Below are 26,310 nucleotides of genomic sequence, written 5' to 3' on the forward strand. Positions count from 1 at the left end.
CATAGCCTAGGCTATACTTCTCTCTGGTGACTGACACATGCAGGATTTCTCCAATCAATTAGTCTGCTTTAACCCTGCCCCTGCATGCTCATATTCATGTTCATCTGCCTCCACTTTTGAGTGCAACACACACCTCAAAGACTCATAGAACCAAGCAACCCCACACAGTATCTGAAAATCAAGACAATAGCTATGCATTACCAGACTAGCCCACATTCTCCAGGAGGTCTTTATTTATTTAATAAGCTGAGGCCATTCCTCATTTGAGCATGTTCTTAAAATAGACAACATCATAATTACCTCCTTGGGCTCAGTTAATAATGAAGTAGAAAATGACTGTACGTCTTGCCGTCTTCACCCTTCGCTGATTTAAAATGATTCTTGGAATCATTTAGCATGTCCTATGGCAGACGAATTAAAGTATTACTCAATATCAGTATCTGCAGACACACAAATCCTTGTGAGATATAAATTTCAAGTCTAAGATCAAAAGTCAACACTGTGCTCAACAAGTTCCCACTTCTTCTAAGGTTTTAAATGTTACACTATGCCTATCATCATGGTGTGTGCACATTGTACAGCAACTTTGAATATTAAACAACAAGACCACCTTCACCATATCACCAGCTTCACTGTGATGGTCGAGCCTGTCCATTGGTAAATCTTCAAGGGTAAAGAAATAGAGGGTCTAAATATGCACTCATACTGAGGATTCCTTTTTGTGAAAGATCAGTGCTATTTATAACCAAACAAAATCCTTTAGTGAGAATCGTCCGAAGAGAGCGCAGAGGAGCCAGCAGTTAATCAAATGTTGTTGCCTGGTCTAATATCGGAAGAACCCTTCAAACTCAATCAGATGTGATTTCATATGCATGGGGAGCCGATGATTCTTGCTTCCGCGCCTGTAGCATCTTTTCAGTTACTGGGAGGCTTTGAACCGATGTCGAGTGTCGTGAAGGATGCAACCAAATCCAACAAGACCATTGGGTAGTGTCTGTTCAAAAGCAGAATAATACAGTTTGATGGTTCTTGTGATTTTCACATCAGGAAGGCACCAATGCTGCAGGCTTGTGTGATAAGGACATTGACAACCCTTCATAATTATGTCTGTGAGGACTACTTTTACATAATGTAGATTTTGTATTTCTGTTACCTAGATGGAAAGCTAAAGTGTGTAATTACATGTAAATTTTGAGGCACTTTAATGCTTGAAACATCCCCCATGAATGGTGTTGAGGTTCCTAGACCTAAAAGTAAAGGTTCAAAAAGGGGGTTTTCACAGCAATGCCATAGAAGAACCATTTGTGGTTCTTCGGAGAACCTTTCAGTGAACAGTTTTTTCTTAGAGTGAAGAACATTTTAATAATCTAAAGAAACTTTTTATACTATAAATAACCTTTTCTCCAGTGGAAAGGTTCCATGGAGGTTAAAGGTTCTTCATGGAACCAGAAGCCGGTGAAGAACCTTTATTTTTAAGAGTAATAGTGTACCTTGTATACCTGATGTTGTTCAGGTATGGCTACCCATTGTTTATAATAATTTTTTTTTTTATTGTAAAGAATGCATCATTTTGAATCATTCTTTAATTATGTTTAGAGATGCTGAGGTCTGAATAAGTGTTAAGCCATCCAAGATTAAAAACCATATTAGATCACATAGTGAATGAGTGCCCTGGAATAATGGCTATTATTTTGAGTTGTTTTTATGGATAGTGAGCATCTTTATAGACCCACTGCCATATCTCTTAGTGTTTACATATCCTACGCTTTGAGGCTGAATGTTTGTTTCAACCCCACAGAGTCAAGCTGTAAGAGTTTAATGCACAGCACTTTAAGACAGTGATCAGAAGAAAGCTCTTTACCACCACTTACCCTTTCATCACAACATTCTGATGTCAAGAGGATAACAAGTGTTAAATCCACATGTGAAGATTTCAATCAAGTCTGAAGTGGAACTTTATTTTAAATAGAAGTTTGAAGTAGTTGAAGAAACTGAAGAAGTAATAATGTGATGGATCATTAATGATGATTTTGCACATTGAGATATAAGGTTCACCTAATAATTCATAATTCACTGCCATCCTATGACCTTTCCTCCTTTAAGGTAGACATAACAAAACGTAAGATATGTCTCTGAAACACACTCAGTGTGAAAATGTGTGAAAATACCACTTCACTTTAATACTACCACTAATTAAAGCTGCAAGCAGCATTTATCGGGGTTCAAGCATTTAAGGTCTTTAAGCACATAAGCATTCAAATACAGTAAGTTTTATTGATAATTATTGATCTAGGGAGTCCAGAGAATTGTACTGCACTGGTTTGGTTCCGATCGGGAGAAAAACCTATAGGACTAGTTCGCAAAAGTAGGTTTTTAACATAATAGCGAATATTTGATGAATGATTTGATTGACAGCAGTGGTTCTTGAGGCAGAGTTGTTCTGTATGAGGAGATCTATCAAATGATATGCATCACGTGATTACTGATCCATAAAACTCGTTAGTGCCAACTAGTGGTCGATTTCTGTCAAAATTCTTACAGACTTCTCGAAAATGCCCACTGAGTTTCGTTTCGATCGGCCTTCGTTAACTTTGTCTAATTTGTGCTCAAATTTCATTGGCCGATGGCGGCCATGTTTTTTGAGATACGCCAATGTCCTCATAGATATATATGGCAGCTTGGACCAAGACACTGCATACCAAAAATTTAAGTCAATCGGACTAACGGTCATGTGGTTATAGCCCTTTTCATGTTTTTTTCAAGTTATAGCGCCACCTAGTGTTCAATCGGCGCGATATTTTGACTGTGACCTCAAATTGAGGTCTTACACATGGGTTCCAAGTTTGGTGAAGATATCTCATTGACTTCTGGAATTATTGCCATTTTAGTAAAATAGGCTCCTCCCACAATGTTCTTTTTGCACCCCCTAGCAAACACGAATCGAAATTTCCACTTTTTTTCGATAATTATTGATATTCAGACACCAGAGAACATTTCTGCACTGATTTGGTTCCGATCGGACAAAAAAACAGGGACTAGTTTGCAAAAGTAAGTTTTTGACAAAATTCAAAATGGCGGAAGATTTGCATACCGGAAATGAAATCGGAGATATACATTTTGACCTTCAGGCGTCCATCCTTCCAATGATATAAGACACTTGAGTCTAAGACATAGGGTCTAGGAGTTATGAGCAGTTTCACGCTTTTGGTCGCAATAGCACTTGTTTTTGATAATTATTGATCTAGAGAGTCCAGAGAATTTTTGGAGATAGCCATTTTGTCCGCCTTGAGCTTGGGTCTGGGTCAAACGGTCTAAGAGTTCTGAGCGATTTTGTACTTTTGCTTGCTGTAGCGCCACCTATGGGCCAATCGGGGTCATACTCTGATAGGTCGTCCCCAAATTGAGGCCTACCATCTGGCCAGGTTTCAAGTCTCTAGGCCTTCCGGTTTGCCCTGCACGATGCGTTTTACGAATCCTTACAATTACAATAGGGTTTCAGCACTTCATGCTTGAACCCCTAATAATAATAAATTTCATTGCAAGATCTAATTTGAGAGACATTAGATTTCTACTGTTTTTGGAGGACACTGCCATCTTCTGGTTAAATATCAGGCATAGAAGGAGATGGATTTTAATATTGAATTTCATGGAAGTCTTTTAATAAAATCATGGCATTTATTAACAACAGGCCAACCTGAGAATTTCTACCCTGTTATCTTGCAGTCTTTTCTTGACAAATCTAACAAAAAAACAAAAACATGCTGATCACAGATGGCATTACCCTTGTGGAAAACCCTTCACTGCCTTTAATAAGTTTGGGTCAAATGTTTTATAAAAAAAAGTATCTTATGCTCACCAAGACAAAACATTTATTTAATCAGAAAGTAAAAATAGTTCAATTTAAAATACATTTTCTGTTTTAATATATTTGAAATGTAATTTCTTCCTGTGATGGCAAAGCTGAATTTTCTGCATCATTACTCCAGTCTTCAGTGTCACGTGATCCTTCAGAAATCATTCTAATATTTAGATTTGGTTTGGTTATGTTCTTATGTGCTGTTTAATTGTTTTGTGGAAACTGTGATGCATTTTTTTCCAGGATTTTTTAATGAATAAAATGCAAGGATGCGTTAAACTGATGTATATATCAGTTTAACGAATCCTTGCTGAATATAAGCATTAGTTTCTTTCCCAAAACTTTGAATAGTAGTATAAATTCATTATTTTCTGTGATATGTGCACCCATTTACATGTCACACAATCATCACACAAAATGCAGTTGCAATATGCTAAAAAGGATTATGCATAATAGCCAGTGGCATGCCTGTCACGTTTATGTGCTCATTCATATCCTGGCAGTGAGTGCAGTCTCATTCAGAATCCCACTTCCTGAATAGCCTGTAGCTCCACATTTATTGGCCGGCCAGCATGTTCACATGTCCCGCCCCCTTTGTTTGACCGCCCCTGCCACCCTGCACCCAATGCACTGTTCTGTTCCAGCGAGAGACATCTCCTCCTCCCAACTGCCCGCTAATGCAGCAAATGCTTGCACCTCACCTAACAGGCATAGGTCAGCTCTCTCGACACAATAGTACCAGCAGAACACCAGAAAAGGGTGTGGGTTTAACAGGGGTAAGTGTGTACTATTTTGCTCAGCACCTCTGAGTGATTCAGTAACATTTTAAAGCAGAAGTCAGAGTCTAACCAAGATGACAAAACAGAAGATGTTTGATTTCATGTTGTGATTAGCTCTAAATGTGATGTGCATTGAAATCGTAAGGTGTTTTGTCTGTTTAGACTGAATGTGTATACATTCCCTTCCATGTGAGGCGGGACAGTGGTGCAGGAAATCAGAGTCATATGATAGCCAGACAGACCCTGAGAGCAGATCAGCAGTAAACAACTTGAGTTTGTGATGCACTGTTGGTCAGCAACTGTATTACAATCAGCTTTTATTTCCTGCAACATTTAAATCAGTTAAAAGGTGTGCTATTAGTTCTGTTAAACATGTATATCCATCCATTTAGAACCAAGTATGTTGTCTGTGTTCAGTGGATCCAGACATGTATTCCCCTCAGAGCCTTCACCGATGGGGCATCACACATAGCGAAAGTATGGAGCGTTTGGCCTACAGTCAAGGTAAGCCTCCAGAGCTTAATATACTAAGTTAAAATACACAAAGTGTATAGTTATAGTTGTCTGGAACTGCAGACCTACACTTTTGTTACTGGCATAGTGACACCCATAGTCTACAAGGAGAATAGTAATGACTCAGCACTAGTGAGGTTGTTAGCATTTATTTTAAAGCACAATTTTTTATTTCCTCAGTGTGAGAACTGTGGGAGTAACACTTGCACTAATAAAAAGCAGCTACTTTTATATTCATTAACTTTTGATTCATCCCAGTGACTCGAATAACTAGAGAGTATTCACGAAAAAGAGTTATTGATTTGTTCAGTGGCCCTTTCGGTTACTTTTATAAGGTGCGGACACATTTAATGTTGTTTGGTGAACTTTCATGGACTAAATCCAGTCATTTTAAAAGGAATCCACACGATCACGAATTTTGCGTGAGGGTGAAGAATTTCCCAACGTAGATGTTGGGTTCAAGTTAGTCACAAAGCATTGACAAACAGAAAGGTGCTTGGTTTGAAAGTGACTTCTGTGAGCCGTCATTAGGGTAGGCTACTTTTTGCCTCATGTTTTTTTAATAATATGAATTCCGACATATGCTTCGTTCCATTTACCTCGGAAGAGGGATGTCGGAGCTGGGAATGATGCCACACTCGAGTTGACCTTCCAGTAAACAGGTCGGAAAACTAATGGATGCGTCCAAGCAAACCTTTGTTGTTCTTGCTCTTTTGGAATGCAAACACATAATTATTTTGCACAGAAATGTCCAGTATCATGTCCACAAATAGAGGTTGGATAGTAGGATACTGTGTGCACCACTGAGTTTATTGAGACAGACAAACATAAGCGCTAATAAACAATATATTACTACTGTTTCACTATGGTTTATGCTCTGAGCAGCCATATTAGATTCTAAAGTTGGGGTTGTTGCTGTCCTCCCGAGTTGCAGTCGCAATTCCAACTTGAGGGGCGTTCAAGTTAAAGGTTTTCACTGGGATCAAAGAATTTCCCACTTTTGAGGAAAAATGGAACCCACTAATACTACTCTTGCGGCCTAGTGTTTTTCACATAGCCTATATAGAAGTAGGCCTACTATATTGAGGCAGCACGAGTGAAACGAGTCGCCTATAATTTATTTAGGCTAAATATGTGTGCTAACAAATCTACTAAGAGACTTAATTTAAGCAATGTTGTTTCGATTTTGTCTTTGAAGAAAGGATTGATTCACTATCAATCCTTTCTTCAAAGACAAAATCGAAACAACATGGTGCATGGAAGTGCACAGATGAGAAAAATGTGTCCACACTTAAAAGATTTGTTTAAAAACACAAGCCTAGAACAAGAACAAAAGAACAAGCCTATTCTTTCACGAACGAAACACCACCAATTTCCTTTATTCCCCCCATTACGACAAACATAATAATTTAAGAAATACTGGTAACCAGTGAATATTTCATAATTTTCCAGGACAATGTTACATACAAGCGGTAGAGGGTAGTATATCCATACTCTTCCACTGAATTACGTCTTTTTAATGTTATGACACCACCCCTTTGCTGCAGACGGATCGTGCAGGAGTGCTCGGGTGTAAACAAATCTACAATCTAGCCATTTGTTCTCCAAAGATATGATGACCATATGAATGGAAAACAAACGTCGCCTTTGGGGCGTTGACAAGGAGCATCACATGGGAAAGCGCTTGAATTTCGTCGTTAACAGTTTATCAATGCCGCTCAACACATCACAGCCGTGGTCGTTAGGTGAAGCATTATCCTAAACTGTATGATATTCACTTTAACGATGGCGACACCTGCAGAACAGGACCTTGTGTTGGCGGAAGCAGAGAGCAACAAAGAGAGAGCGCAAGTGTTCGGTATCCTCAGATTGCAGGAGGATAAAGCGGCCGGTGAGAAAGCGAGCAGCGCTGCCATGAAATCTGGAGACGGGAGATGGCAGGCGCCCATATTCGCTTTAGCCAGAAAAGCGTCAGAAACCTTCTCGGGTGGCATTCACGTCCTGCCCAAAGTGATAGAGCCTAAAACATCGCCTTTTTCAGAAGAATGGGGTGCCAAGGGTAGGTTATAGATGACATTAAAGCCCGTGTTGTTCATACGTAGCCTTAGGTGTATGGCAAGCCGTTCAAACATTTATTGCTGAAAACTAAATCCAAGACAAAAAAAAAAAAACCCCTTAGAATTTATTTTTTTTTTTTTTTGGTTTCTAGTGCTTATTTTTATTGACAAAAAAAATTCTAATACAGTTTTAGAATTGATTTATTAAATAATATACAGAACTAATTATTTTCCAGTTAGTTGTCATTTCTAATACAGTTGTATTGTAATTGTTGCTAATTAATACGTGTAAGTTAATACTTAATCAAAACAACCACTTTAGCAAAGTTTATATTATTTTCTGTTTATTTTGATAAATTAAATAATTTATTTTTGTTCAAATAAATATACTATCATTAAAAATACAGAAACAAAATTATTTTAAAAAGTAAAGATTCTGAAAGTATTGAAAGATGCCATAATAATTTAACAAAGCTTTACAGAAATAACAAAACATATATTTTATTATATAATATGAGTAATATCATATTTTTAAATGTGAGGGTTTCATTAGAAATATGGTGATTATCTCTAAGGTGGACACCCAACTTAAAGGGATACTTCACCTCTGGAAAGATGAATGTGTATTTAAAATAGGTCATTTATGTAGAAGAAATGTGAAGAAATTTTTGAATTTGGAGCTTTCTAGACTGAGAAAAGCCAGAAAATGTATTTTTGGCTTATGTGGATGAAAGACAACAACTCCCAGAATGCACTTGCTTCACTGCCCTAGGAGGCCACGCCTACCGGTAAGAGAGCGCAGTTGAAAACAACAAGGCTAGGCTACTATTGTGACTCCGTGATGAGTTTGCCAGGGATTTCGAGATCGCCGAAAATGTCCGGGATTCGGCTTTTGCGTTCTACAGTCGCCATTCATCATGTTAACTGTGGCGAGCAGGACGAGGCTGACGGCCGCGGGAGATCGGCGCGAGGCTGGTGGCGTCACTACTGAGACGCGCCGGTCTCGTATCTCTCACGGATGAGTGGGAATTTTCTTAGCAATGGTAAAACGCACATCAACCGATCACTTGTTAAGCGTTCATGTAAACACTACATTCAGATTCACCAATCGGAATGAATTCAGTTTGATTAAAACAAAAGGTGTGCATGTAAACAATGAATGGCGACTGCTGAAAGCAAAAGCCGAATCCCGGACATTTTGAACGATCTCACCCGCCGGACAAGTCTGGGAAAAAGAGCATGGTAACCCCTATTTTTTTACAGTCTATGGGTAACCCCTAATACTCAGCTTTCTCCTACTACTCAGCTTTTTTCACAGAACAAAAGCCTGCTAGTTTAGCTTCCAGAGAAAGACGGCTGACTGTGTGTACATTCTGTGAGTGAGATCCCTCCTCCTATGGGCGGGCTGAAAACATGCGGGACAGCGCCTTCTACTGGCTGTAGTCTTTAGCCTCTGGCCAGAAAATCCTCCGATGACGCAAAATGACGATTTTTGCGTCATCGGAGGATTTTTTCCAGACAAAAAATACATAAATCTCTTGTCTCAGGGGGATATGAGGGTGGAAAGCACGGTAATTCGAAAATACTACAGGTTTTCTACTAATACAAAGCTTAATGCTAAATCCTGAAGTATCCCTTTAATATATGATATTTATCGTCTGAATCATCGTCAACAAATGGAAAATTCAGCTAGCTATTTATCATATTAATTATGAAACTGAAAAAACATGAACAAGATCTTTGTCTCAAAATAGTCAATAGACCCTTTAACACATACATGTGTATGGAGATGACGTGATTACTCCGTGCTGTTTACAGAAAGCTTTCTAATAGTTATTTTATATAAATATGCGCCAGATGATCATATTTGACCGTTGCGCCACGTCTCACAGTTTTTTCAACATGTCGCGCTCGATACCCATTCTTCTTTTCCATTCATCAGCGTTGTGGCTCTGCAGTTGGATACAATTATGCACATCTGGTGTTTTTAAGAGCAAACACGCGTTCTGTTTTATCCTCCCTTTATGCGTGTCACTCAGATGTCAAAAAATGTTGTCAAAGTGAACAGATAGAGAAACTAAAGTGCTTCTCCTCATGCGGGCGGATGAAGACAACGGCGCGGCATTTAAAGATAATTTCCGATGACTGACATCACAGAGTTTACTGGTATTTTGGTGCTGATGTGTGCATGGTCTCTTTCCGGTAAAAAGCCAGAATGTTGCTGTTTGTGTGAACAGCATATTTGTGTATTTACCGGTAAAGTCATTCTGGTTGTTTTACAGTAATTTACCTGGATTAGTGTGTGAAAGGGGCTAATCATTTTATAGACTCCCATTTGCTACATACATCTACAACATTTTAAAAAGCATTAAATATTAGATTTTTTAAAAATCGCTTTCCTTGATTGCGTCAAGGATTAGCCAAATTTCCACATGCATAGTCAAACAAAAATAGATAATAGTTATTTTCAAGGAACATGCTAAAATGGCTTGCCATACATCATTTTCCGAATGATGTCATAATGGCATGATGTCATGAAGAGTACCTTGTTGTTTTGTATTCATTTGTGCATAATAAATCTGGGTGTTTTATAACTACTAAGCACCAGGTCATTCATACAGTTGATGTGTAGAATGTTTTTTTGTTTTTGAGATAGGCATGTCAGTCAAATCAGTATGCTGTTGATTTGTCATGATTGGTATTTTTCCCCAATGACAAATAGCCAAACTGATAGTGAATGGATTAACTAATAATAATTATAATTATAAGAGGTTATTAAACAGAGGATATATTATTTTAGTGATATATTATTATTTAAGTTATTTACCCCAGAAGTCTAATGGAATAAAGCTTCATTCTCTTAGACCAAATAAAGTGGCAATGGGAACCAACAACATAAGCGGGAAGTAGATTACCAGTGCCAGTATGCTTGTTTGACAGCGCCTGTCTGAATATGTTTGCATAAGAATTATTGATTGGCCTGATGGTTAAAAACAGGGTCCAATGTATCACCATGTCAAAACTGATAAGGATACAACTTACATTCATTTATGCAGTAAACACAAAATATAAAAAGTACTGCTTATTAACAGTGTTGCTGTTAAGGCCTGGTGAATGACAGTGCAGTCAAAACCAGCTAAAGCTCTTTAAGGGTTTGTTAAAATTTAAACTCAATAATTCAAAGTGTGGTCACATGTTAGTCCTAAGAAAACAGCCAGAGGTTGAAGTGCTGTGATGCTGTGATGAGTGTGACTTGTTTTTTGTTTTAAATGTTCTTGAACCACAAGAACTTGATTTTGGCTATGATGATGTCGTTTTTGGTATGATATATATTTGTCTGTGGGCTGTGTCTTCTAGCCTTACGAGATCCTATGACAATGGAACGAGCAAACTTGCTTAATATGGCTAAGCTTAGCATCAAAGGCCTGATCGAGTCGGCTCTGAGCTTTGGACGAACTCTGGACTCTGACTATCCGCCTCTACAACAGTTCTTTGTTGTCATGGAGCACTGCCTTAAGCACGGTCTCAAAGGTATGTTCAACCATCATCAGACAGCCAGCCTTAGAGAACCATCTGTTAACCAATTGTCATTGAAAGTTCTTATGTGCTTGCTTTTTGGTAGGATAGCTGATGTAGTTAAATATTCTCTGTTATCAATATCTCTTATATATTTCCATAGGCCTATGTTAGTGTTATTCTTATGGACCAGACAGATAGCAGCTAATGTTATGCCTTGTAACTTTATAATAGGAAAATAAAATGAGGAAATGCTTTTTTTACTCATTCTCAGCTGTCAGATCATCTGAGGTTCTTGTCCAGTGAACTATTTCTGCCACATAATTTGAATACTGTTTTGAATGGCGTTTCATCAAAATCTTTGCATGCTCTGTATGCCAGATCGTAGCCCTGAGTTGTTTAACAAACGCGTTTGTCTTCATCTCCCAGTGAAGAAATCGTTTCTTGGGTACAACAAGTCATTGTGGGGGCCTCTGGAGATGGTTGAGAAGCTGTGCCCAGAAGCAGGCGAAATCGCAGCCAGTGTACGGGACCTTCCTGGCCTCAAGTATGTGTAGAACTAAATATAATTTTCGGCCTTACAGTTACATTGATTAGTTTGCATGCAAATCTGCAGTTTTATTTAGGTCTAAATGAATTGTTCAAAGACTCTAATACAAAAGCAGATTAACTATCAATCAAGTCCGCTATATTATAAATATACACATGCTTTCTCGCACTCATTCTCCAGTACACTAAGAGGTGCCTTGCAAAATAGGGAAGTGCTAATTTCAGTTCTAGTTCCTTGATCAAACTGAAACTTGCAACTGCAAGTTAAGCCTATTTCCAGAGTCATGCATATCACTGTCTGTATGTCTGTCTATCCTGAAAATGGTTGTATGTGTTTGTTAGGACGCCACTGGGCAGAGCCAGAGCATGGCTGAGACTGGCACTGATGCAGAAGAAATTGGCAGATTACCTCCGTCTCCTCATCACCAGGAAAGATATACTTAGGTTAGTTTTTTTCCTTTCTATACCCTTAATTCTTTCTTTCTTCCTTTGTCACAATAGTTGTGGGGGAGAATTGGTGATTAGAGAAGTGATAAGATGCCTGAGACAAACGAGTTTTGTGTTTCCTGCTCAGGGTATCAGAGTTTAGTGAGCTGTGCTTGCTAGAGGGTGTGCAATGTGCATCACATGTCGCTGTCTAATAAAAGCACTTCTGCTGACTGAGATTTAAAGGGATGGTTCGGAGGAATTTCAACCTAGGGTCCTTTGCACCATGACCTCGAGCCAAACACCCCCCCCAGAAGCCTTTTTTCCCTTGGTCGAACATTATTAAAGTTAGAGCTTATTTAGAGATATCAGCCAAATGGCTTAGTGCAGGCGTTAATGGATCCAAGATTGTATCTCGTAAATTACCCCACTAATAATGTCCAGAACGGTACCAAACTTCTCCAGTAGTACAAATAGGTTCTGTGCTCATAAAACGAGGCATTGGAAAGTTTGTAAGTACATCAGGAGTTTATTTAAATAATACTTGCCTAATGGGCAAGTATTACAATGCAAAGGACTTTTACAGGCTTTTCCCAAATCACGGAAGTTACCTCGACGTCCGGGTTAGCGTTAGCATGAGCCATCAGGCAAGTATTTAAATAAACCCCCGATGTACTTACAAACTTTCCAACGCCTCGTTTTATGAGTACAGAGCCTATTTTTACTACTGTAAAAGTTTGGTACCATTCTGGGCATTATTAGTGGGTTAATTTACGAGATAGAACCTTGGATCCATTAGCGCCTGCACTAAGCCATTCGGCTGATATCTCTAAATAAGCTCTAACTTTAATAATGTTCGACCATACACTACCATTCAAAAGTGTGTGGTCATTAAGATGTTTTAATATTTCTGCATTCATTTGATCCGAAATACTGTAAAAAGAGTAATATTGTGAAATATTATTACTTTTTAATATATCTGGTTTCTAATTTAACATTTTAAAATGTATTAAAAAGTAAAAAAAATTCTGCCTACCGGTAGGCTCCGCCCACAAAATACATTATCACTGTTTACAAACACCCGAAAGACAAGAATAAATATTCATTATAAATGTATTACCTTTGCGCATTCTGTCAGAACTAAAATAATGAAACAGTTAAATGTCATCGTAATATCAAATGTAATATCATTGTGCGTCACAGGAACACAACACATTTAACATAACGCAATTTTTACAATGGAAAAACAACACATGATCAATATGAGGCAAGGATATTTATGTTTTAATAGACCGTGTGGATTCTTCAGAGGTTTGAGGTTTCAGATTATGAAAAAATGGAGCCAGAATTTAGATAATAGAAAATTGTCTTTATTTTTGTTTATGTGTGTGTTCAGTGAGTTCTATGAGAACTCAGCAGTGATGCTGGAGGAGGAGGGAGCCGTCATCGTTGGTCTCCTGGTGGGACTTAACGTCATAGATGCCAACTTATGTGTGAAGGGCGAGGACCTCGATACACAAGTATGAAGATTGTATATTGGACATTTTTAATTACCTGCCGTCTGGCTTCTGTTTGAGAAATATTAATGCCTTGTATTGGAATCCACAGGTTGGTGTAATAGACTTCTCCATGTACTTAAAGAATGACATCGATGACTATAGAAGTGAAGAAAGGTAAAAAAGTATACTTGGTAGACAACATATTTTAATGTGAAGGGACATTTAAGTTGAATAAATGTTTTATTAATTTATTACATGAAATCATTATAATAACCTTGATGTATTATTCAGTATGAATAACCATCATAAATATGTTTTGAATAGAAATGGACAAATTGCAGCTATTTTGGATCAGAAGAATTATGTCGAAGAATTAAATAGGCAGCTGAAGTAAGTTCAAGCTTTTGTGATATACTGTATTTAAGATGAGTGATTATTGCTTTTCAAAACAGATTAAGTTTATCTACAACTTTTGTCTTTTAAGTTCTACAGTTCACGGCTTACAGGGACGCGTGGAGTCGTTAGAAAAGTCCAACTCCAAACTCATCGAAGAGGTACTGTTGGATTTCAGAAAAATAAGTTTGATATGTGGAATAGAAACACTAAATACTAACTTTTTTTTAATTACAGTTGGCAATAGCAAAAAACAACATCATTAAACTACAGGAAGAGAACCACCAACTCAGAACAGAAAATTCTGTAATTCTTATGAAAGCACAACAGCGTCTTGAGGTATTGTTATATGTTTGTATTATACATATTGTATACAGTGGGCATTAAGAGATGCAGATAGTAGTTAATGTGCACATTTTGTAATATTTAATGTGTCCCTGAATAATATAATTAAGTTTTTATGATCCCCTAAATCTCCCCATATTATAGAGAATATTATAAATGTGTCTAAATCTGGAAAATATTTAGTTTTTTTCTAAGTATATTTCATGAGCCCCCCCCCCCCACACCTTTTCAACTCCTCCAAGCCATACACTATATTCATGTATTCATGTATATATATTATGTACTCTCTATTCAGCTTGCAGAAGGAGATTTGAACTGTGAGCTGGATACATACAAGCAGTCAAGGCAGGGCCTGGATGAAATGTACAACGAGGCAAGACGCCAACTCAAAGAAGAATGTCAGCTCAGACAGGTCTGTTTATATAAAAATGTACCTGCTGTTCAGATTGTGCGGTGGCACTTAAAGAGGTCAAACCTGTTTTTGAATATATCTGTGGCTTCAAGGATGTGGAGAACGAGCTGGTTGTGCAGGTGAGCATGAAGCAGGAGATGGAGATGGCCATGAAACTGTTGGAAAAGGACATTCATGAAAAACAAGACACTCTGATTGGACTTCGGCACCAGTTAGATGAAGTTAAAGCCATCAATGTGGAGATGTACCAAAAAATGCAGGTAAAACATAATTGGGGCCCGAGCACCGATGGTGTGAGGACCCTACTGGAATTGCTCCGTTTATTTATTAAGTGTTCTTCACAATTTGGGGTTAAAATATGTTGTAATCAAGCTATTTATAATAATCAACAGTCTTCAGATGACGGCATGAGACAAAAAAATGACATGATCGCACGGTTGGAGGAGAAGACCAATCAAATAACGGCAACCATGAAACAACTAGAGCAAAGGTAAGAAGCGGTTCCTGATTTATTTTCGATCATGTTGAGCATAACGTTTGGTCATCGTATTCCTGAAGTGCATTAAGAGCATTTTTAATCATTTTTGAGTGTTTCAAGTGTTTAAATAGCCTGATTTCTAACCTTTATTAATTCAATGTATATAACAAATTTTATTCAAAACATTTGTGGTCAGTTCAAAGTTTAAGGAATCTTTTGTTTCAGCTCAATTCAAATGAAGGTTTTTATTTGCAGATAATAGAATATACACTACAGTTCAGACGTTTGGGGTCTGTAAGATTGTTTTTTAAAGAAATTACCACTTTTATTTGGCAAGGACACTTTAAATTGATCAAAAGTGACAGTAAAAGCATTTATGATGTTGCAAAAGGTTTCTATTTCAAATAAATGCTGTTCTTTTCGAACTTGATCCTGAAAAAAACCACCAAGAATGATTTAATTCAACGCTGAAGACTGGCGTAATGGCTGATGAAAATTCAGCTTTGCCATCACAGAAATAAATTACATTTTAAAATGTATTAAAAATAAAAAGCAGTTCTTTTATATTGCAATATTATTTCACAAAATGTTACTGTTTTTCTGAAAAAAATGCAGCCCTGGTGAGCAGAAGAGACTACTTTTAAATTTTACAGACACCAAACGTTTGACCAGTGTAAATGTATTTCAGGATATGATGATATCTGCTTTTACAGACTAAATCAAATTAGTGTGCACTGATGGTGTCAGAACCATCAGTGCTTTTGTTTCATCAGTGGAACTGGTTTTCTGAGTGTCTAGATACCTGATAGCATCCAAAGGACTTTGCATGCTTGATTTGACTTGAAGGCTCATTGAATGGCTTTCTCTCATCTAACCGCTCATCCTTTAGCATTTGTGTTATTTTCTTGTGGTGATGTGGTGCTGTCATGTCCACTTCTCTGTCCACATAAATCATCCTTCCCTTTCTTCTCCGTTGATTTATCGCCATCGTATTTCTGATGTTTTATGACTGCACTGCTTAACAAGTTTTCAAAGCTTTGAGATGAATTTGAAATTCACTGATATTTACATCCTCTTTCCCTTTTTGTTCCCCTTTTCATTTCTTTTTTTCTCATCTTCTCCCTTCCTCTAATTCCATGTTTTCGCCTCAATCAACGAATAGCGACAAAGACCTACTCAGCCAGACAAGAACTCTCGCTATGTCGTTTGTAAAATGCGCTAGCACAGATACCGAGCACCAATACAAACTTGTCAAAGATATTTCCTTCTGATATTAAGATAAATTTACTCTTTGTTACTTAACACTAGTTGTGTGGCGATGCAGTGTTCTTGAAAAGTGACGAGTTGATCGTTTTCACTAGCCTGTTTTTAAGTTTTATTTGATGATGGTTACTGTTTTCCACATACTATTTAGTGAGCAAATCTTTCTTGTGGTTCTATAGCATAATTATTTACCTGTAACATTTAACAGTCAAAGAAACCACTATTATGACATGGCTTTTATCACAGTCTTCAATAAATTTGATGTTTTCAACTACTCGTACCTGTTTACTTGGTGAATTATTTGTCAAAAAAAAGTTAAAAATCTAAAGTAACCTCGACCCGTATGAAATTTCAAACTCATTTCAGCTTTCTGGCTTTTCCCGCAGCACAACATTTCTGTCATCTGGCTCTGTTTTTGTTCCCGCTCTGTCTTGGCTGTTGAATTATGGCCATCTTTTTATTTTATATCCCATATGTTCCAATACATCTCCGTCCATTCCATTACATTCAGAGCCGTAGTTTTACCCAGTTGGTTTGAATTACACCAGATTGCAGGATGCCGAGAGGGAACGCGCCAGTGCCGAAGACGGGGTGCGCAAATTCAAGCAGGACTTCACGAACAAAGCTGACAGTCTCCAAAAGCAGATAGTCCAGAGAGAGAAGCAAATGTAAGTTTTGCAACGAGCAAGTTCATGCGGCTCATTTCGAATTAGAGTCTCATTTATTAAGATGCTGAAGTGGAAAATAGTATGATTTTAGTTGACGCTTTCCGTTTAGGATGCAGCTGGAAACAGACTTGAAAATAGAGAGGGATTGGCGGCAGACGTTACAGAATGAATTAGAAAGAGAACGAGAGACCATCGCCCAACTCGCTGATGAAGCGCAGCAAATCAACGGACTCAAAAAAGTGAGATGAATTGCTCCTGTCTCAATTATGGCGAGAGAGATGAATCTAATAACCATTAAAGGGATAGTTCACCCAAACTTCTGTCATCATTTACTCACCCTCATGTTGTTTCAAACCTGTATGAATTTCTTTCTTCTGCTGAACACAAAAGAGGATATTTTGAAGAATATCGGTAACCAAACAGTTGATGGTCCCCATTGACTTCCATAGTATTTTCTTTTGTTTGGTTAACCATATTCTTCAAAATTTCTTCTTTTGTGTTCAACAGTAGAATGAAATTCATACAGGTTTGAAACAATTTGAGGGTGAGTAACTGATGACAGTCTTTCTCTTTAAGGCCGCAATAAATCTGTATGAGGACTAAGGTGATTGTATCATTTCATATGCTACTTTGTGGATGCCTGTCTTGGGCTCTGATGTATGTTCATGTCCTTTCAGGAGTTTCACAGGTTGCAGGATGAAAACACGCAGCTGAAGGGGATTTGTGAGGAGCAGGAACATGCGCTGGAGGAACTGGGCTGCAAACTCAGCGAGTATGTACGATTTAAACATCAGTGCCATTTGGTAGCCTTCAAATCATGTTATTCTTTTACTGATGCACACATTTTTCTTGTTCAGGTCAAAGTTGAAAATTGAAGATATAAAAGAAGCCAACAAGGCACTTCAGGTTTGCGTTTAATCATCGTTTCAGATAAAACAAACAAAATGTTTTTATGGACATGTGCCATGCTATACATCAAAGTAATCTGAAACCACCACAGTGTTTCATTTTTAAGAGAATTATCAAAGTTTAATCAGTCCATTTGTCCCACATGTTCATATTAATAAACAAATTATTTCAGGGTGGACAGGTCTGGCTGAAGGACAAAGATGCTACGCATTGCAAGCTTTGTGAGAAGGAATTTTCAATCTCCAGAAGAAAGGTCTGAATCAAAATGCAGTTCTGTAAAACACAACAGCTTGCTGTCAGTTCTCACACATCCACACTAATTCAACTGCGCTAAAGAGAAAAAATGTACTGGCACAAAGACGATATTGGATTTATGAACTGGAAAACATTTCCAGATGAAGATTAGATGACACTTGAATGAAACACTGAGTTGACAAACCTTGATGTCATTTTAAATGCATGTTATAGATCTTATTGTGAATCTATATTATGGATCCACTGATAGACGCCTGCTTTTAAACGCTCCCGTGTGTATCTGTGTAAGCCATCTGTGAAGGTTTTTGAAGAGTTGATCATTGTAGCCAATCACAGCGCGTGAACACAATGGCCAATCAGATCAGAGGTGTTTAAGAATCCGTTCAACAGCACTCAAAATGCTGGTGTCGTCACATTTTTTAAATTTCAGTACTGACTTGGTACCAAAGTCGGTACTTTTGACAACACTAATAAATGAAGGTCAAAACGTAGGTTCGGGAGGAGACTAAACATTCAGTCCTGTCAATCATAATTACGAGCATACTATATAAGCAGCAGACACCACGCCATCTCATTGACAAATTCTTTCGGCAGCCCTCCTCCTCCCCTTCTCCTCCAGTAAATGATCTCTATCCTCTTATGCGCCATTCCATCCTAGGAGGGTTTTAACTCGGGAGCTCAAGCTGAGCCTTGGGTTCGAGCCTCCTCCAAGGACAGCAAGCCAAGATTGTTTACTATTAACCTTTAAGGCTGAACGGGCAGGCGAACTAGTGAATCGTTATAGTTGTAGTGTGGACTTCCCTATTCTCATAGAATTTACAAAGCTTTAGCATTATATTTATCATCCTTGGTGTGATTGCCTGAAAACTTCTGCATTATATATTTCTTTCTTCCATGAAAAACAGCTAAAAAGTAATTCCCCACAGCAACTGTTTGGATGAATCCCAGTTAGACATTTGTGAAGATTCATTTTGAGTCTGATCCAAAAAAAAAACACTACTAGCCCTTTAATTGAATGCCCTCATGATCTCTTGTTTGTCTTTGAACAGCATCACTGCAGGAACTGTGGGGAGATCTTCTGCAATGCCTGCTCAGATAATGAGCTCCCGCTTCCCGCTTCACCTAAACCCGTGAGAGTCTGCGACACCTGCCACGCTCTGCTCCTCCAGCGCTGCTCCTCCAATGCAACATAAGATAGAAATGACAGCACATCGCCACAAGGCCAAAATCAGCTTTAAATCAGACACTACGCTGTCCCGAATCGTCGAAGTGACCAAAATGGATGCACCCGTTTCTCTGTTTGAAGTTTACATTTCACATAGGAAAAAGCCTTTTGACACAGAGCAAACTTAATGGCACTTGTGCAGATGGCCAATGCAGTGTTTGTGCGCAATGAAAGAAACGAGTTTACAAATGGATTACTGACTCTGAATCCCTCCATCTGGGCTGCAAGTCGACAGATTTAGATTATTTATATTAGTATAACACTCCCATGCATTGTAAATATACTTTTGATATATGAAGGATGAACAGGTTTCATTCCTCACGAGTCAAAAGTAAGCAAATGCAGTTATTTGAAGGGATGTCATTTCTTGAGCAACTATATTTCAAATTCAGTTGAAAGAACCTTACATTCATGTGTGCCTGTATAACGAGCCAAACTGATGAACAGGGATTTGACACATTTCCCTGAATCTTGATGGTCAAAAAATGTGTGTATATACAAGTAAAAATGTTGTCAGTGCCACTCAAGCATGACTGAGATAGATTCACATCAAATAGCACAGAAATTATGTTCTGAATATGGTCAGGTTTCTCGTCTGCAATTCTGTATTTCACAATTGCAGATTTTCCTTGGCACAGAACTGGAACACTACTCACTTTGAGTATTTCTGATAACTTTTGTCTAAAAAATTTCAAAATACAACTGTTAACTTAAATGTGAGATTTATGAATGAACTGTACATATGCCTTAAACCACTAAAGTTGATTATAATTCCACTTCTTGTGTGATGTATCTTATAGGACCTTAATATTTTGGTGCTGAGGTACATACTGTACACACTACCCTTCAATCTGGGGTCAGTACGATTTTTTCTTTTGTTGTTGTGCAAAACATTGTTTTGAAGAAAATTAACATTTTTATTCAGCAAGGACACATTAACCTTGTGAAGCCTGACAGAAAAATCTTATTTCTTTTTAAATGTAAGAGTTCCGTGAACCTTTTTTATTACACCTGTAAGTGTTTTTTGTTGGCTTTTGTGGCTTAAATACTAAGATATAGGATAATGTGGAGTTTGAGCTTGAGGAAAAAACACCTCAAATTTATTGAGGCCCAAACTGAGAAAAAAATATGCACTTTGGTGCAGCTGCTGATATTTATATTCCCAAAAAGTGTGAAAAGCTTTTAATGTAAATAAATATTTTTATAATATAGCAGACTTGCATAACATGCATATGAATATCAGTTATCACTCTATATCTCCCAATAATATAAATGTAATAGATTGTGAACAGCTTTTGATCATGTTGATCGTTTAGAGGCCTTGGAAATATAAAGTAGGCTTTATAGGGTTAAAGCAATCAAAAGTGACACTAAAGACCAGCAGAAGAGACTCATTACTGGCCCCCACCTTTTGAACGGTAGTGTAAAAAAACTAGAAAACAAAACTTGAACGAGCTACACAAATCTTCTTGTGTACTGGAAAATATAATATATAAATGATTGTTGCCATTTGTTCGATCTAGCTCTAATCAAAACCAAGACATCACACTTTATTCTTACACGACAGTTGTCTTCAATGAACATTCTCTGGTTAAAAATAAAATATACCAATAAAAGGTTTTATTCCATGGATGTGTACATTTCACAGGTTTCATTTAGAAATTTTACTGAGCAGCAAAAAACAGGTAAACATCCAAAATGATGTTATTGCTTTAAAAGTGCAATCTCACACTCAAAACTTGGGAATCAAGCTATTCATAACATTTTTGAGTTAAAATACATACAAAGAGTATATCTTAGACCAACACAGAATATGTAATATAAAATTCAATAAGCAAAATGTACAGTAGCCGGTCATATATATATATATATATGCAACAGCTAATTTTCTCAGGAACATGTTGAAACATCCGTACAAAAAGATCTTCCAAGCTGGAAGCTCCAACTTTGGGTTGAAAAGTGCATGTATTGCAAGCATCCTCAGTACATTTCCCTTAGTCCACTTCCTCGAGAGCCCATGCCACCAGAGTTGCCATAGAAACCTCCTCCGCGACCTGCAGTTTTCATGGCCCCAAAACAAAAGACTCACATTTGAATGTTTGCTTCACACCTTCTCATTCATAAACTTCAACAAAACTATTAAATAATAACAACCTTTACAGTCATACTAACCCATTTCAGACGGCCCACTTGAAGTTGAATTCAGGAACAGCTCAATGTAACGATGCTCTACAAAGAGGATGCAATGATAAATGGGATAATGCAAAAAACAAAAAAACATAAGGACAGTGATGCAATTTGACAAAGACAAAGGTTTGGAAATGAAAACAACTTACGCATATGATTCTTGTCCTTTGACATGGCAGACACCGCATTTTCATGAGATCTGAACTCAACATCTGCCTCTCCTGTAGACTTTCCATTGGGTCCTACATCAATGTGCACCCTCACAGGGTTCAAAGGGGCAAAGAACTGAAAAAGAAAATAACATTTACACAAGGACAATAAAAACTTTACTTTAAAATATTGTAAGGGTATTTCCATAAGAAACGGCAACACTGTGGTGTTTCTTACATGTGCAATATCTGCCTCCGTAGCACGGAACGGTAGGCCTCTCATGTGCACGAAATGGCCGCTGTGAAAGCCTGAGTTTGAATCGCTGCTGTAACCATGATCCCCCATTCCTCTTCTTCCTCTATCACCACGCGCACGCTCTTCAAACACGCCGTTACCAAAGCAGTAGTTGTTAAAGCCATTATAGTTGTCAAACCCACCATATCCTTATGAAGGAGACAATTCAATACTTTAATTTGAGGTCTGAAGCAATAGACAGTCAATAATAGCTAAGTCACATATAATCACTTCCTGTCAGCAAATACGCAACTATTCAAAAGTGTTTTTTTTTGCAGGAGGTCTCTTAAGCTCACCAAGACTGCATTTATCTGATCAAAAACAGTAACACTGAAAATTGTTTTCTATTTCAATACATTTTAATTTATTCCTGTAATGCAAAGCTTTTCAGCATTATTACTCCAGTCTTCAGGGTCACATGATCCTTCAGAAATCATTCTAATATACTGATTTGCTGCTCAAGAAACATTTCTAATTATCAATGTTGAAAACAGTAGTGCTGCTTAATATTTTTGTGGAAAGAGTGATACATTTAAGGATTCTTTGATGAATAAAAAAAATAAAAAGCGTTTATTTGAAATCTTTTGTAACATTAAAAATGTCTTTACTGTCACTTTTGGTCAATTTAATGTGCCCTTGCTAAATAAAAGTATTAATTCAATAAATAAAAAAAAAACATTTGTGAATTAACCTTTCTATCGGTTACTACCCATCTGTTAATTATTATTAAAGACTAATTAAGTAGCATACCGCCACTGTAAGCACCTCCACTGCGCATCTGGTCCAGGACGGCACCTCCCCTTCCAGGCCCGGTCCCAAAAAAGCTCCCGCGTCCCATCATGGGTCTGTCATATGGACTAGGCCTCTGTCCCATCATCCTCCGGGGTACTTCGTAGTATGCACGCATTTCATTTCGGCTGCTTTTGAATATCTCTATGTACCTGAGTTTATTTTGAAATGCAACACGTTAATGAACTTACAGGCTTGTTGAATGTTTAACAGAAATGAGGAGAGACAGTATTTGGGGCCCAGTGACTAATTTCATCACAATAACTGACAATTTATTGTCAGGTATTGCCCAGAGGGAAAAGTAACAAATGTCTGAAATGCTGCCCGTACTATAAAGGGCCGTGTACACCAAGGACAATAACTATAATGCTAACGGTAAAGATCAAGTCCACATCACAACTATAACAATAACGGCACAGAGAATCGATCATCTGCTGGTGTGGACACCAATATAGTTATCGTTCTTGATGTGAACGGGCTTTACATTCAACTGTATCTAAATTTAACTGCATCTAAAGGCCATTTTTGGACTGAAACAGAATCTTAAAAATATATTAAAGTGCCTGTTATGAAAAAAGGCTCCTTTGCTTCTGCAGTACGTGTTGCCCAACGACATTATGAAATCATATTTCTGCTGATTGCCTTTTTTTTGCCCCCTTATGACAGTGTAATGTGAAATTAAACATTCCAAGAGTGATAACATGATCAAACCATCTTTTTCCAGAGCATAAAGATGCATGACCCCCCCACCCCACATTTAGAGATAGCATTAGCACCCAGCCCAGCCCAGTCTTGCCGGCCCCACCTGTGCCCTATTCTTTCCTTGTGTTTCCCCAGAGCCTTTTCTGCTATCTCCTTTGAGGCAAACTGCACGAAGGCTTCCCCTGTGCTCCTCCCCTGGTAGTCCATCGGCAATGTTATCCCATTTGGCACGATTTTCAACCCTTTAACCCAAGGACAAATAACCCCACATGGGGAGACATGTTAAAGAGCCGCAACATTCTCATCTGCAGAAAAGACATCCCCCCCCAATTGAGCCCCTAAATCATTCCCTATGGCAGACAAAAAAGCCCTAGAGCACAACACAAAGGATAAATCCATGAAATTATAAGACAATCAATCAAGAAATCATAGCACAGCTGTCTCAAGGTTGCTGGCGATATATAAATAGCATTAAAAACAACCAGAACATGCTCAATAATAGTTTGATATGAGAGTTAAAAGAGTATATAAAAAGAAAAACCTTCAAAATATAATCTGACTGACTGTATAAAAGGCATGATAAACTTTTCCAGGAAGCACTGACACAATTTAAACACCACAACCCAGAAAACACAACTCAAAGATTCCTAGCTATACCTTCAAGTCTAGGAGGAGATGAAGTGAAACAACAGATGTACCTGAAAAGAACTGTACAATTTCTTCTTTACTGCAGCCGAACGGCAGTCCTCTGAGACGCAACATGCAACCGCTGCCGCTGTCATAGTCTGTGGGACCAGAGCGTTTTAGCACCCAATCCATCTCACTACGGTTTGACCTGAACACTATGGGAAGAGTTAAGAGGCAGACAATATGTTTTAACACAAGTACAAATGTGCAGACATCTCATCTGGTTTAACTTGTGCTATTTAAAGTCGGTATGAAATTTGCTTTCACGATTTGATTCTCAAATGTAAAAATGTAGGGCGGTACTTGTTTGTGTTTATCAGGAATTGTCTGGTGTATTGTGATTTGCTAATTGCTGCAAAATAATGAGAGTGAAAGGTTGCTGGAGCCGAGAGGAGGAGGGGACGTTTATGTTTTGATAAAATAATAAGAGTACATGAATGTAAAAATGTTATTCCATAAAAAATAAGAATGGCCAATTTTAGTTTAATGTTGGCTTTAAATACAATTACACAATTACAGAATTTTCTACATTGCGGACAAGAGTGTACCTTCGATATAACGGTGACCCATGTATTTGCGATCTTTTGCCAAAGCCCTTTTAAAGTCTTCTGATGTCTTCAGCTCCACAAATGCCTCTCCACTCGGCCTTCCCTCTTTGGAGAAGGTAAAACACACCCCGTTGACTTTCCCTACAATGTCACAATCTGGAAATGAACAAAGAAAATGGCAATTGTATCTCTTTTTCTTCAAACACAGAACGCTACAAAAGATGCTTTCAGTTTGAGTGTTTGCATACCAGAGAAAAAGGAGGCCACTTCCTCCTGTGTGCATGACCAGGGTAAACCACGGATCCGCACCACATATCCTTCATCATTATGAGACATGTTTACCTGGTCAGGTCTGTATCTGAAAAATAAATTAGTGTAAAACATGGACTGTGCTATCAAACCCAGTGAGTTGCCTAATGCGTACCTAGATAGCACTGTGTTAACTAGTCACTACTCAATCAAAATAGTTTGCATTTGTCTTTTTCTGTCTTGACAACCTGGCAGTGTATCAAACACAGTGAGTTGCCTAGCTAGACAGCACTGTGTTAACTAGTCACTACTCATTCAAAATAGTTTGTATTAGTTTTTTTCTGTCTTGACAACTTGACTGTGTATTAAACCCAGTAAGCTGCCTAAGTTACCCAAACATAATTTCTGGGCATCTCAGGAGAGTTAGAACGCTTGTATCACGCCCAAAAATGCTATCTAGTTAGGCAGTTCACTATGTTTAGAGACACAGCCATGTTGTCAAAAGTCAGAAGCTTCAGTCAATAGATAAAGACCAACAATAATGACATGCCACACAAATGCAGCGTTTTGGTGAAGTTAGAGGAGTACTGACTAGTATAAACCAACTGACATCTTATATTAAACGTCAATTAAGTTAGCTAGCTAGACAACCACAAACCCGGTCTGTCAAAATACAATTGCCTTGTATTTAAACTTAAGAGCAAGCTAACATGGCAAATGTTAAATAGAGCATTCCAAAAGCAGGTCGGTCATGTGTCAAGCTAACCGCAGCCGACAACCGAAACTGGCATGTGAACTTTAATCAAAACGACTTTAATATTAGCGAGATATTCGCTTGACAGGAATTAACGAACGACAAGTTATCAGTTTCTAGGACGAAAACCAGCACTTCCGCGATACAAAGTACACAAGATATATTTACTATTAAATGTAAATGGTCAACTTATACATACAAAGTTAAATATGAAGCCATATGTGCATGAATATCGAATAACTTCTCACCGTCAAGCTCCTGTCCTCTCAGGTAACCCTGAACGGATAGTCCAGATAGTGTCGAACTGTCAAAGTCTCGCGAGAACGCGCCTGTCAGAGGACATTGACCTCGCTGCAGGCACGCAGAACGGCCTGACGTGGGAGCAGAGGCTTCAAGCGCATGTGGCACGAGCCACGGAGGATTGAGGATTGAGGAATCATCAAATATAATTACTAGGCTTATATTTAATTCTCTATAATACTGCAGGGTGGCACATTCGAACGCCCCAGACTCATAATAGAGCCATGTGTACTACCGCGAGAGAATCTGCAGCTCTATACAAACAAATACAGCTGTGGGAAGTAAAGAAAGCCAGTGAAGCTAATTCCACTTAGATTTCCCCCTTAAATATAAGTTACGAATGTCCATTAACACAGTAATGCAGAGAAAATAAATAAAATGTAAATCATGCAAATAAATGAGTTTTTGACAGTGAAAATTTCAACCTTGCAAATTACAATGTACTAACATTTAAATTAGTCATTTGATACAATATACTTATTGAGTAGGCTACATAGATGTTTATAA

At 38.0% G+C, this 26,310-nt stretch overlaps 2 protein-coding genes across 12 annotated transcripts; one reads left to right on the forward strand and one right to left on the reverse strand.

Moving 5' to 3' along the window:
* Positions 1-4,503: 4,503 nt before the first annotated feature.
* On the forward strand, positions 4,504-20,770 carry rufy2 (RUN and FYVE domain containing 2). Of its 6 annotated transcripts, none has more exons than XM_081350434.1 (19): positions 4,505-4,632; positions 5,053-5,139; positions 10,563-10,736; positions 11,151-11,268; positions 11,613-11,714; positions 13,093-13,216; positions 13,305-13,369; positions 13,520-13,585; positions 13,680-13,749; positions 13,826-13,927; positions 14,229-14,345; positions 14,438-14,605; positions 14,738-14,835; positions 16,635-16,754; positions 16,864-16,993; positions 17,432-17,526; positions 17,612-17,660; positions 17,836-17,916; positions 18,968-20,770. In XM_081350434.1, the coding sequence occupies exons 2-19, from the start codon at positions 5,064-5,066 to the stop codon at positions 19,109-19,111; spliced, it is 1,899 nt and encodes a 632-aa protein (XP_081206560.1). In that variant the 5' UTR covers positions 4,505-4,632; positions 5,053-5,063; the 3' UTR covers positions 19,112-20,770. The 6 variants fall into 6 exon arrangements, with proteins under 6 accessions (XP_081206562.1, XP_081206560.1, XP_081206558.1 ...); XM_081350432.1 differs by having other exon boundaries at positions 4,509-4,632; positions 5,028-5,139; XM_081350433.1 differs by lacking the exon at positions 4,505-4,632 and adding an exon at positions 4,797-4,926 and having other exon boundaries at positions 5,028-5,139.
* On the reverse strand, positions 20,735-25,820 carry hnrnph3 (heterogeneous nuclear ribonucleoprotein H3 (2H9)). 6 transcript variants are annotated; one of them, XM_081350451.1, is made up of 10 exons: positions 25,752-25,820; positions 24,749-24,858; positions 24,501-24,656; positions 23,964-24,107; positions 23,369-23,507; positions 22,540-22,715; positions 21,718-21,923; positions 21,480-21,615; positions 21,316-21,372; positions 20,735-21,197 (listed from the first exon to the last, which is right to left on the reverse strand). In XM_081350451.1, exons 2-10 carry the CDS (start codon positions 24,834-24,836, stop codon positions 21,124-21,126), a joined length of 1,176 nt encoding a protein of 391 aa, XP_081206577.1. In that variant the 5' UTR covers positions 24,837-24,858; positions 25,752-25,820; the 3' UTR covers positions 20,735-21,123. The 6 variants fall into 6 exon arrangements, with proteins under 6 accessions (XP_081206577.1, XP_081206575.1, XP_081206576.1 ...); XM_081350449.1 differs by having other exon boundaries at positions 22,525-22,715; XM_081350450.1 differs by having other exon boundaries at positions 22,525-22,715; positions 24,749-24,852; positions 25,752-25,809.
* Positions 25,821-26,310: the final 490 nt, after the last annotated feature.

The sequence above is a fragment of the Scardinius erythrophthalmus genome, assembly GCF_964197995.2.
Source record: "Scardinius erythrophthalmus genome assembly, chromosome: 21".
NCBI classification, from domain to species: domain Eukaryota; kingdom Metazoa; phylum Chordata; class Actinopteri; order Cypriniformes; family Leuciscidae; genus Scardinius; species Scardinius erythrophthalmus.

What these genes read in the sequence shown, in the direction of transcription:
- rufy2 (XM_081350431.1), top strand. Translation starts at nt 6,916, where the DNA reads ATGATATTCACTTTAACGATGGCGACACCTGCAGAACAGGACCTTGTG. An exon ending in CCTTAAGCACGGTCTCAAAG is followed by an intron (nt 10,737 to 11,150) that starts GTATGTTCAACC and finishes TTCATCTCCCAG; the next exon opens with TGAAGAAATCGTTTCTTGGG. An exon ending in ACCAGGAAAGATATACTTAG is followed by an intron (nt 11,715 to 13,092) that starts GTTAGTTTTTTT and finishes GTGTGTGTTCAG; the next exon opens with TGAGTTCTATGAGAACTCAG.
- hnrnph3 (XM_081350448.1), bottom strand. Translation starts at nt 24,884, where the DNA reads ATGTTTTACACTAATTTATTTTTCAGATACAGACCTGACCAGGTAAAC. An exon ending in AATTGTACAGTTCTTTTCAG is followed by an intron (nt 23,508 to 23,963) that starts GTACATCTGTTG and finishes CTTGGGTTAAAG; the next exon opens with GGTTGAAAATCGTGCCAAAT. An exon ending in CGGAGGCAGATATTGCACAT is followed by an intron (nt 21,616 to 21,717) that starts GTAAGAAACACC and finishes TTTCTTTTTCAG; the next exon opens with TTCTTTGCCCCTTTGAACCC.